The following is a 13003-nucleotide window of genomic DNA, read 5'->3' as shown; positions in this document are numbered from 1 at the left end:
CCAATATTTCTACTTAAGATATTACTATTCTGCTAAATCACAGTATTAGTTCAGAATCATATTATTTCAGCTATATCATAGTATTTCTACTAAATTATGGTATTTCTGCTATGTTATAATATTAATATATAATATGCTGAATCACAGCATTTGTGCCAAATCATAGTTTTTCTGCTAAATCACAGTATTTCTGCTATGTTGTAGTATTTTTCATAAATCACAGTATTTCTGTAATGTTTAAGTATTTTTGGCTAAATATAGCATTTCTGTTTTCTTATAGTATTTCTCCTAAATTGTTGAATTTCTGAGAAGTTATGTTTCGGCTAAGTTCTTCTATGTTATTGTATTTTTCTGCTAAGTATTATGTTTCCTCTAAGTTATTGCAGTTCTGCTAAGTAATTATTTTTCCAAAGTTCTTATAGTTCGGCAAAGTTTTTACAATATTTGCAACTTTTCAGCTTTTTTGGCTAGTTTCAGCAGACAGCTTCAGCTTTACATCATCCACACAGCATTTTCGCAGGAAATGCAAATTTTTCTAGTCTATTATTGATGCTCATTGAGAACACAAAGACGTTAGCCAGTATTAAAAACCTTCAGACCCTCCTACTGTTCAGGCACAGAAGTGATCTTCCAGACCTGCGAGAAGAAAACATAATCCCTAGCAAATCTTTTCATTTCACAGGTGCAATTAAATTCCTAACGTGTAAATTCAACAACCCGCACGCATAACAGCCATGGGCACACACAGAAGCCATCAGGCATACTAGATCTGCTTTGCACCTTGCTGCAGTTTCAGGCTCCAGCAGGTAACTCACTGTGCTTGGAGGTGAACCCTGCTGGCTCGAACCAGCTGACTGTTGGTGTGTCACCCAGTAGCGAAATCTGCTGGATTTAAACGTTCACTACGGGCAAATGCAGAATTTACAAAAAACTTTTTTCCAACAAAGTACAAGTGAAAAAAAGTGAAATAAAAGTTAATGTTGGCAGCAAGGTGGCGTGGTGATTAGCACGAAGGTCCTAGTCAATAAGGAGGTCTTTATTTTGACCCTACTATCTGGCCAGGGCCTTTCTGTGTTACGTTTGCATTGTTCCCTCTGTGTTTGCATTGTTCCCCCTGTGTTTGCATTGTTCCCTCTGTGTTTGCATTGTTCCCTCTGTGTTTGCATTGTTCCCTCTGAGCACTCTGGCTTCCTCCCACAGCTCAAAGACATGCAATTATTGGTCTTTGCTTAACTGGTGATTCACACTCACATTTACTCCCATAGGAGCAAATATGAGTGTGAATCGTTGTCCGGATCAGTGTGTTATCCTTGTTTTGTCTTTCTGTGCTGGTGGCCTGTCCAAGTATACCCTGTGTCCTGCCCTATGGTAGCTGGCGTAGGCAAAGATGAAAAAAAGCACAATCATCCTCAGTAGTTACTGGCTACTTGTATTGTCAATACTTTTATTGTTAATACCAATAAATCATACCATGTTGCCTGTTAAAATGCTATAAATTTCTAACCATATAAAATGGCATTTTTTGAGTCACTTTGTACCTATATCTCTTCTGAGTGTTCCCACTGTTGCCCTTAATTTCCACACCTTCTCTAGCTCTACTCTCAGTCTCTGGTGTTTTGTGAGGTTCTCATCATGCTTGCTGATGTTCCTTCATCCCATTTCAGCACAGTGAACATCTTGTCCTGATATCTTCTTTGGTCTTTCACTTGAGGTTGAAGAATAATTGTAGAATTTAAAAAAAAAGCTTGTGAAAGCTAGAATCAAATTAATCCTCAAGTTGTTGCCAATGAAAGTTTTGTCAAGTAAGATACTTGACAAAAATCTGCTGTTTGTGGTCTCTCTGTGCTCATCTTCTTCTCTTCTTCCCCTGGTCTGCCTCTATCTAAGCCTGGTGCTGCCAGAGGTCTCTTCCTGTTAAAAAGCTCCAACTGTTGCCAAGTGCTCACTTATAATAATAATAATGGATTGGATTTATATAGCGCTTTACAATACCACTATTCATTCACTCTCGCATCCACACACTGGTGGAGGCAGCTACAGTTGTAGCTGGGGCAGACTGACAGAAGCGAGGCTGCCATATTGCGCCATCGGCCCCTCTGGCCAACACCAGTAGGCGGTAGGGTAAAGTGTCATGCCCAAGGACACAACGACCAGGACAGAGAGCCCGGGGATCGAACCGGTGACCTTCCGGTTACAGATGCGCTTCCCAAAACAGTCAGCATTTAAAAATCAATCAATCAATAAAAATGTCCCGTCTGTTTTATTTAAATAATGATTTCAGTATTCAGACTTGTCAGGTAGCAACAATACATAAACATGTGAAATTATTATTTTAAAAATTACTCTGACGTTATTGGGGAGCAAATGTGTTATTGAAGAAAAAAACCCCAAATAACCATAACCAATGAAAGTATGGTATATTAGTTTGTCCACATGGTGGCAACATATGGTTAAATTTAGTTGACATCATCTTCATCAAAGACGTCAGCTACAGTCCTATGGAAAAAGAAATAGAGATGTGAATGACTGAATTTCAGAATAACTTGAGCAGGCTTAAAGCCAGTGTGAACACCACTCACTTGTAGATCGATCCAGTCACTTCATCCAGAAATCCTCCTGAATAAAAACGATGAACCATTAGTGAGCTGGAGACAACCAACCACAAAGTCAACATATATGATCAGATGGAAAACTGTTACCTATTGTAACTTTCTACTGCAGTTTGAGTTAACCAAAAACATGTTCCTCTCAGGATTACAAATGCTGGAACACATTGGATCATAATCGGAAAACCTAATTTGATCTAATCTGCTCAGGGATGGCTAAGGGAATTCTTCATTTTGCTTGCAGGATTACCTCTTTCCTCTTTAGCAACCACCTGTAGCAATCTCTGTGGACTGGCAGATGTTATGTCCACCAAAAAGGCCATTTTAAGGAAATGCCATTTCACATGAGCATCCTTGAGCAGCTCAAAGGGACAATGCTGAAGGGCACCAAGGATCACATCCATGTCCCATGGATTTCCCTAATTTCCTTTGGGATTAATAAAGTATTCTGATTCTGATTCTGAACTGGAGGTCCAGTCCTGCGAAATATAAGTTGCTGGGCACTCCTAAGAAACCAGGAAATTAGGGAGAGGTCAGTCCCACTGAGTGCTGAGCAACCAGTGTGAACCACCTTGATTGCTGTTACCATACCTCGCTGGGTAATTGCAGATCAGCTGGGAAAGCAGGAACTACAGGATGGTCTTAAATGTAGCCTCGTAGTGGTCCAACTAGTGGACCGCACATCAGGAGGCAAAAAGTCCCCAGCGGTAGGGGTAGGCAGACCTTGTGGATGGTGCACAGATTCCTGCAAATTTCATATCACAGGTTCAGGCAACCCTAAGGAAAGGTGCCTTTCAGGGGCCAGGTTATCACCCTGAGCCCTGCCAGGAAGGGCTGGAAAAGCATACCGCTTATTTGAGACAGGAAGTCCCTTTGGAAGGGAAGCTCTCATGGGTCCCATTCAGTAGCAGAGGGATTGCTGAAAACCAAGGCATGTGGGACCAAGAGGGGCCACCAGGATCAACCTCATCTCCTCGGTCTGGACTTAGGGGAGGACCAACTGGAGGAGGGAGAATGGAAAGGAAGGCATAGAGTCTGGGGGCAAAGGTGTGCACGGGTGTCCCACCCCAGAGGCAGGTCATCATTCTGGAGGGAGAAGAAACAATGGCATCGCGTCAACTCCCTAGACGAAAAGATAGAGGTTTGCCCTTCCAAAGTGATGCCAGACCTGGTCAACCATCTGTGGATGGAGTCTCCACTCTCCTGGACTCGGGCCCCCATCAACTTAATGTCCACGTTCAATGGCCCTGGTGCATGTACCACCCCAAGCAAACTCAACGGAACAGGGGATGAGCCCACTGCCACAACCTGTTAGCCATCCTGAAGAGGAGGGGAGAACCTAGGCCTGTTGATGTAGGCTGTTGCAACCATTGTGTCTGTCCTGATGATAACATGGTACAGCTCCAGTGAGGATGAGTTGCCTAGTGGCTGGTTCAATAGCCATTTACCGCACAGCCTTAGTGGACCCTACCCAAACTGACTTGGAAAGTGTCCATGAAGACCAGCTGACGGTGAGTCACCAGACCTACTGCGTGACCCTGGTCTAAGTTGGTTGAGTCCCTCCACCAATGGAAAGCTCAGTGGAGACCACAACTTTTACCTAGTGAGACCGCTCCAGGCACAGGCTGGAAGGGGGCTGGCCGCTCCAGGATAGGTCAGGGGAGAGCGGGTCGCTGGAGGATGTCAGAGCCTTGACTGTTCATCCTCCTTCTTTCCATGTGGGTGCGCACCACGTCTACAAAAGCCAAGAGCTGAACTACTAGCTCATCAGGTCCTTAAAGTCAGGCACCTGCATCTGGGAAGGCCGCAAATGTCCAGTGTCCTCAAAACTGGAAGCAGGCGCCACAGATTCCTCAGGAAGGGCAGAGCTCTGGATGCCCTGCTAATCAGATTCAATCGCTGGGGCCAGTGAGGAGCTCCTAAAGGGTGGCTCTTCGACAAGCCTAGCAGCAGGGGGAGGGAAAGACACCTGCCAAGGGTCTGGGCACTCCCCCTTGGCCCGTGAGGCATCCACTTTTCCAACTTTGCCTTTAGGCATATCGAGAAGGGGTGAGCCTGCACATTTTGTGCCAGAAAAGTGAGTGCAGGCCAGTCCATACAGGACTAGGGGTTTTTCCCTCACCAGCAAGGCATGTTGGTACCCAATCACATCGCACCTGTCATGCCATCATCCAGAGGCATAGAAATGTCACATCCCACACAGTTATGGCACACAGGGCTTGCCATACTTGCTGGGAGAACGAGGCAGCCGTAACCATGAAACAGCGAGATAGATACTGCTTTTTCCTAAGCTAAGCTAAATAGCTCATCTTTCTCTGCTGATCTTCATGTTCCCCTGACTGTCTTTCATACAATTTTCTTTTAGCTTATATTGTGAAGGATGCTTGGTGAGAAGGGTTATGCTAAGCCACTCAGTGTGAAACTCACGATCGTGAAAAACAGACTGGGCTCACCTAGCAGACCAGAGAAACCCTCGCTCACTGGGCTAACAGCATCAGCCACAGCAAGGACCCAATGGTTTCCAATGGAACCAGCGAAACCACAGGCAATATGCCAGAAGTAATCACAGCCAACTAGAGCTACAGAGGAAATGACAGCAATCCTGGGAGGCTGCCAACAGACAGGCTCCCCACCATAAAGGTAACAGACACACACTGTACCACACACTCTTCCAATACACACTGCACCTGACGGTAAAGTGAAGCTCAAATAATCGATGATTTCAAGTCTGAACAGCTGTTTTATAGATAAGGGGCATGGCCAGGCAAATTGGAGTATCTTAAAGAAGAAGCTACACGCCCTGACAAAGGGGGATCATTCCATGTTGAGTATGTAGCAGAGTTTAGAGATAGTCCCAATGTGATAGTGAACATACAAGGCACGACAAAGAGCAAAGGAAGACAGAGACAACTAAGCATTTCACAGCAAATATGCAATATACAATACCATACCAACGGTACACCAAAGTGCTTCACAATAAAACAGCAGGTTAAAACATGAATAATATAAGACCATTAACAAAGTACTGAATATGCCAACAGGTCAATGGCACTAATTACGCAAGAATAAAAGTGAATATCAAACCAAACTTGCTAGAAACACATGGGTATTAAGTAGAAGATATATACAAAGATAAATTTGTAGTTAAGTATAAAATACAGGCATTAACTAACCAGAAAAGCAAGGTTAAATAAGTGAGTTTTTAATCGTGATTTAGATGATTGGATCGATTCAGACGTGTGAATAGCTATGGGAAGGTTGTTCCACAGCTTAGGTGCAACCAGGGCAAACGCACGGTCACCTCTGGTCTTAAGTAATGCAGTACAACAAAAAATGACCTCAAGCAAGCTCAGTATGATTCCACAAATTCTAAGCAGACAGTTTTTGATTGGTGGCAGGATGTAAACACCCCTCTGACACATATCAGACTAAAGAGACTAAAATATGACTTGAGCATATCAAAAGGAAAATTTAATGATTCCCCAAAACTGTGGCTCAAAGATAGGACATGACTATATATAAAGTGCCAAACTCTAAGCTTCCTGTAATTTAACAGTGATGACCAGATAAACTGAAACAAAGAAACTTTCCTTTTGAAATGTCGTTCCATATATATTCACATATTCATAGTAGTGACAGAGAATTTACTCACCAGGCTTACAAACGGTTTGGCAAACAGGACAAACATTGCAGAAACTGCACATCTATGAACAAAAAGAAACAAATTAATGAATTCAAAATTTGTCCTGGCATGAAATGGTATGGGGGGTGGGGGGTTCTGAACAGTAGGAGAGTGGTGAGTGACATTATAAAGTGACAGTATAAAGTCAGGAAGATGGGACGACTATGGAAAAACAGAACTGCTTCAATGCACTTTTGCACTATATATATATATATATATATATATATATATATATATATATATATATATATATATATATATAGTGCATTTATGTATATATATATATATATATATATATATATATATATATATATATATGTGTGTGTGTGTGTGTGTGTGTGTGTGTGTGTGTGTGTGTGTGTTTTATACCGAAAGGTAATTGATTGGAAAAGAGTTTATTCTGCTTAGATTTTTTTGTAGTCATGTTATTTATATGTAGTATTTTTTCCTTTTCATTCTTTCACTTTATATTTCTGCCTGTCTGATGATCTCATTTTTAAACATTAAACCAGATGTTATGATCAGTTACTCAGTACCCAAGTAGCTTTTTTACTCAATACCTTTTAACTCTTGCTTGAATAATTTCTTGGACGGCTAGTTTTTACTGTTACTTGAGTAAAACTATGTTGAGGTAGTGCTACTGTTACTTGAGTACAATTTTTGGCTACTCTCTGGTAGTAACCCATCCCTCTAATGGTAAAAGTAGACCCAAACCATGGCAGCAAAATGCCTTAAATCAAAACACACCTATTGCTTTTTGTTGGACTCCTTTGGTGTGTTTCCTGTTTGCTAGCTTCCCCTGTATCAGCGTCAGCCCCACTTGTTGCTTGCTCCAAACGTCACCTCAAACTATACAGTCTTGGCTCCCCTCTTGCCTCAAAACTACAACAGACCAATATCACCATCCATTATATTACTAGTAAATGAACCACTGTTGTCAAAAACTCCCTACTTTTCTGTGCTCTGCAGTTCTTAGCTCCTGGATTTATTGTCATCGTGTTACATTACCATAGTTGTTATTTATTGTGCATCAAAGGCAGAATTGCTTTAAATTGAGAAGGAGGTCAGATGTTGTGTACTTTCTCACCTTGCAGTCGTCACAGTGCTCGGAGGTGTCTCCCTCCTCACAAGGACATTTATCACAGCTGTCACAGTGCTGGAAGAAAGCCCATTTTATTTTAAAAAGACTAGAAAGCAAATCATGAAATAGCAAGCAGTGCTTTCACATCAGTAAGGAAGGAACAATCCACCAGTTTTAATGTTTAGATATTTGGGTCCATAACTGTACATCATGATATTTGTTTTAGTAAGGATTTGACTTTGATCCTGTAATGACAGAACATCATTTCTCAAAGCCAATCTCATACATACCTCACAGAATTCACAATATGAGCACACAGAGCCCTTGTGATAATCACCGTCTTCATCGTCGTCGTCATCTGCACAGAATATTTATAAAAGATATATGACTAAATGAGAATATTTACAATAAAATGAACTAGTTGTTTCCCCGGTGTTTTTGTTTTATACAACAAAAGGAAAGAATGAAGTTCTAATTCCTAATATTGTGATCTGGACTACAATGCAGATTTTTGTTATAAGTTTGCTTCTTCACAGATGATAACAAAACCAAAGTGCAGAAAATGCAAAATTGTCTTTTTACTGGTAAAAATGACTGACAACAAAGTAAAGAAGGTACAGAGTCAGTAGACTCAGTATACTTTGAAGACATTGACTGGTTTAAGTTACAGGAGCAAACCTAGTTCTAGTTTTATTCTAGAATAAGTTAGTACTTGTTTGCTAAGTGTATATAATGGCTATAGAGTAAAATAGAAAACTATCAAGATGTTTACAGCTCATTTCTTAAAGTTTTCGGGATCTTTGGTGCATTATGGTTGGCATTTATAGATAATTTCAGTATTGGAGTATTTATTGGAGGATATGACTAATGAAATAAGTAAAGTGAAGTTCTGGCTTGATAAAAACAAATTATCATTAAATTTGAATAAATCTAAACATGTTATTTGGAAGTAGTAGTTTAAATACAAATGCAAAGATTCAAATAAATGGTATTGATATTGAAAGAGTCAGTGAAAATAAATTTCTGGGGGTAATAACAGATGAAAAACTTAACTGAGAGCTCACGTAAGATATATTCATTCCAACGTATCACAAAGCATTGCAACACTAAACAAGGCAAAGCAGGTGTTAGACAAACATCACTTTATATTCTCTACAGTCCACTGGTTTCACCATACTTAAGCTATTGTGCAGACGTCTGGGGCAAAAACTATAAAACCACATTACATTCACTTTTTACTCTTCAAAAAAAAAGCAATTCGAATCATCCACAGTGCAGGTTATAGGGAACATACAAACTCACTATTTTTTCAGTCTGAAATATTGAAAATTGACGATCTAGTGAAAAGCAAAAAATAAAGAACTGCCAGGAAATATTCAGAGTATGTTTTTTTTGAAAGAAGGAAGTTATAATTTAAAGGGTTTTTGTAACTTCAAAACAGGGAAGGTCTGTACTACAAGAAAAAGCTTTTGTGTTTCTGTTCATGGAGTGAAACTGTGGAACAGTCTGAATATGGAATGAGAAAAAGTTGCATTTCCTGCGAAATTGCAGTGTGAATGCCTCGTATTGAAATCTGCTGAAAACAACTGAAAATGCAGAATTATCTGCTGAAAGAGGTGTAGAAGCAGAAGTGCCTGCTGAAGATGGCTGTATGTGAAAGGGTACACTGAAGAGTGTCAAGAAAGCAGAGTGCATGCAAGGGGGGAAGATGTGTGGAAACCGTCACAGGTAGGATTCAAACCTTTGCCACCGGGTCTCACGGCAGCTGCTCAACCCACTGAGCCAAACCTGTTCTGGTCCCAAACAAAGATATTATGAGAGAAAAATGTGCACTGTGGAGCAGAAGTTGAAATTTGCTGAGAAGAGGTGAAGAAGCAGAACTTTGTGCTGAAAGGAGGTGAAGAAACTGAAATTTGTGCAGAATAGAGTTGAAGAGGCTGAGATTTGTGCTGAAAAGAGGTGGAAAAGTTGGAATTCTGCTGAAAAGAGGTGAATCAGCAGAATTTCTGCTGAAAAGAGGTAAAGAAGCTGAAGTTTGTGCTGAAATAGCTGAAGAAGCTGGAATTAGTGCTGAAAAGTAGTGAAAAACTGAAAATTCTGCTAAAAAGAGGTGAAAAAGCTGAAATTTGTGCTGAAAAGAGTTTAGACAGTTGAACTGTTAACTGAATTTTTTTTTGTCCTAAGCGGGATTTGAACCCAGGCCTTCTGGTCTGAGAACGGCTGCTCATCTCACTGAGCTAAAACATGGCTCAGCCCGGCAAGCAAAACTGGTGATCACACTGATAATGTGGTCCCATTCAGCAAAATGGGCCAAAAAATGGCATAAAAAGCTTAATATCTGAAAAAGTATAAAAGTTATGAGCACCAAAAGATATAGGTGGCATTAGCAGAAACAGCAGAACAGTTTAAAGTTTGAATGGTGGAAATCGGCTGAAAACTGAGGGAGTAGTTAACCAGCAAAGGTCGGAGCAACTAGAATAAGGTAGAAGAATAAAGTTTAAAGAGAAACAGGAACTCAATAGTGTGAATGCCTTGAGGCATTCACACTATTAAAGCAACGTCCAAACATAAAACAGTTCAAAAAGAGTTATAAAAATATGATCTTCTCGAACTATAAAGAAAAGTAAAATATTGAAATTAAGTGAATGTCTCTATTTTAAAAAAAAAAATCATGATGTGATATTATAGTATAAGGTATATCAGAAATCTGTTCACTATTTTTATTACAAATTATATCAGTGAGGAAGCTGATTAAATATTAACTGATAATTTATGGCAAAGGGGTGGGATTAAATAAGTGTTTTCTTCTTCCCTTTCAACATGTAAATTAATCAGAACGGCAGTTTTATTGAAATGTATTGATTTTTTTGTATAGTATTTTTCTCTCTCTTATTTTCTTTTCTAAATGTACCTGTATATTGCTTACATGTTTGAAATAAATTACCAATCAATCAATCAATCAAAGTGCCAACATAAAAGTGTTGTAAAAACAGACTTTTAGTTTCTGCTGTTTAGTATCATTTGTATTATGTTGTAATACCATCCACGCAGGCTGGAGCCTATCCCAGCCACCATAGGACGACAGGCAGGGTGCACCCTGGGCAGGCTGCCAGTCCATCAGCAGGGCTAACAGACACTACATGTTAAAGTGTGGACACACCTTCTCATTTTATGGTTTTTCTTTATTTGTTTCTACTTTCTACATTGTAGATACAAACTGAAGACATCAAATATATGAAGCAAGTTTATGGAATTATGTATCAAAGAAAAGATGGATAAATAACTCTAAATATATTTTAGATTCCTCAAAGTAGCCACTGTTTGCTTTGTTGACAGAGCTGCAAACCCTGCTCTCAGTGAGCTTCATGATGTAGTCACCTGACATGGTTTCCCCTCACAGGTGTGCCTGTCAGGGTTCATTTGTGGCATTTCTTTCCTTCTTAATGGTGTTGGGACCATCAGTTGTGTTGTGCAGAAGTCAGGTTGGTACACAGCTGACAGCCATAGTTGACAACTGTTAGAATTCCTATTATGTCAAGAACCAATCAGCTAAGTAAAGAGAAACGACAGCCCATCATTAATTTATGAACTGAAGGTCAGTCAGTCCAGAAAACTGCTAAAACTTTGAATGTGTCCCGACATATCACTGTACACCAACCCACCCAACCAATGTCATCGTCAAGTATGCCTTTGACACTAATGTGGTTGGGCCCATCTCTGATAGAGATGAGACAGTGTACAGAACTTGTCCTCCTGGTGCTCAGAAAACAACCTGAGGCAGAAGGTCCTTAAAACCAAAGAACTTATAATGGACTTTAGGAGCGACAGACAGCTCCATTCCCCTTCGATTACAAATGGAGGATGGGTGGAATCTGTCTCCACCTTCAGGTTTCTGGGCACCCACATCTTTGCTGATCCCACCTGTACCCACAACACCGACTGGTAAAGAAGACCCAGCAGTGGCTGCACTTCCCCCATGTCCTCTGGAAAAACAACCAGAACCAGAAGCTGCTGCTGGCCTTCTATGGCTCCTCAGTGGAGAATGTGCGCTCCTACTGCCCGGGTGTTTGGTGCGCAGGGGCCGCAACTGAGAACAGGAAGACTGCACAGAGAGTCATTAACACCATGCAAAAAACCATTGGCTGCCCTCTGCCACCCCTGCCCACCCATCTCACCAATCTGAGCCATGGTCTGTGGTTGGCCTCATGTTTTAGGCCAACCACAGACAGACTCTATTCAGACCAAGTATTTTCTTTGCGCTACCTCCAACCAAGCACTTTGCTCTCCAATGTGTGCCTTTCTATTGTTGTGTATACATTTCTCTAGACTGTATATATCGCTTCTGTTTGCTATTTATAGCAGATGTCTTTACTATTTATATATTTATTAAAACCATTAAGCGCTATGGCAAAACTGGCTCACATGAGGACCACCCCAGGAAAGGAAGACCAAGAGATGGCCTGGCCTCCACAGTCGCCTGACCTAAACCCAGTGGAGATGGTTTGGGATTAGATGGAGCGCAGAGTGAAGGTAAAAGGACCCACAAGTGCTCAGCATCTCTGGGAACTCCTTCAAGACTGTTGGAAACCATTTCAGGAGACGACCTCATGAAGCTCATGGAGAGAGAGCCAAGAGTATGCAAGGTAGTAATCAAAGCAAAGGATCTAAAATATAAAACATGTTTTGAGTTATTTCACACTTTTTTGTTTACTACATATTTGCACATGTGTTCATTCATAGTTTTGATGCTTTCAGTGAGAATCTACAATGGAAATAGTGGAAAAACCATAAAATGAGAAGGTGTATAGGGTTAAGGGATTAGGTTAATTGGTGACTCTAAACTGCCCATAGATGTGAATGTGAGTTCTTAATTAATTACAATTTTAATGCTGCAAAAGCGCAAAAAACACATGGGAAGTAAAACAGAATACAAAAGAAGCTGAATAAATCAGTGGAACAATGGATGTAGAAATGGAAGTAGAAAAAGCCAACAGTAGCTGTTTACTATCACTGTATTAAAATTCTTAATTAGAAGTAAATTGAAACTGTCGAAAAATGTTATTTGAGCTAAACTACAGAAATCTTTACAAGCATTATGGTTCATCACTAATCCCACAGTTGGGGTCAGTCAGATGTACCTGTCGAACTTCATTTTCTTCAGGAAGTGCACTTTGTAGTTGTAATTAAGTATATAGTCAGACATTAGAGAAGAATTACCTTATAACTGTACTTATGGATATAAATTCATGTAGTTCACTAAAAAGTAATCATGCTACAAATAACTTTTTGACATGATATTATATTATCATCAAAAAATGTTTCACGCAAAAGTTAAAAAATGTGTTGCCCCTTCATTTTAATGAACATTTTTGCAGCTCTATTACATTTGTGTTCACTGCTTCAAAACACCACCACCCAGATGCTTAGAAAAGCATTTAAAGCACAGTTCACATAGACAATAGGCCGTGGTCAGAAGAGATACTCACTTGAACACTGAGATGTCAAATGTCTGTAGCTCTGGTCCTCATACAGGTAAAACCATCAACACATTTGTACAGATCTTTGATAAAAGTAATATGGCTTTTCAATCAGTTTGACAACTCTAATATAAGTCCACTGCCTTCATTAACAGAT

The 13003-nt window shown here is 40.2% G+C and overlaps 1 protein-coding gene across 1 annotated transcript in view; it reads right to left on the bottom strand.

Moving 5' to 3' along the window:
- Window positions 1–2241: 2241 nt before the first annotated feature.
- The window catches only part of LOC102779234 (uncharacterized), a 13383-nt gene continuing 2621 nt past the window's right edge, over window positions 2242–13003 (bottom strand). Inside the window, exons 2-6 of the mRNA XM_035915366.2 lie at window positions 7660–7727; window positions 7376–7444; window positions 6259–6310; window positions 2580–2616; window positions 2242–2496 (exon numbers count right to left, since the gene is read on the bottom strand). Coding sequence (XP_035771259.2) covers window positions 2457–2496; window positions 2580–2616; window positions 6259–6310; window positions 7376–7444; window positions 7660–7727 — 266 coding nt within the window. The 3' untranslated portion in view covers window positions 2242–2456. The remainder of the gene's footprint in view (window positions 2497–2579; window positions 2617–6258; window positions 6311–7375; window positions 7445–7659; window positions 7728–13003) is intronic.

Source organism: Neolamprologus brichardi, unplaced genomic scaffold (assembly GCF_056152115.1).
Source record: "Neolamprologus brichardi isolate AB-2024 unplaced genomic scaffold, ASM5615211v1 NODE_ptg000031l+_length_7269946_cov_1, whole genome shotgun sequence".
Taxonomy (NCBI): Eukaryota; Metazoa; Chordata; class Actinopteri; order Cichliformes; family Cichlidae; genus Neolamprologus; species Neolamprologus brichardi.
This window is presented reverse-complemented; position numbering and strand designations above follow the sequence as displayed.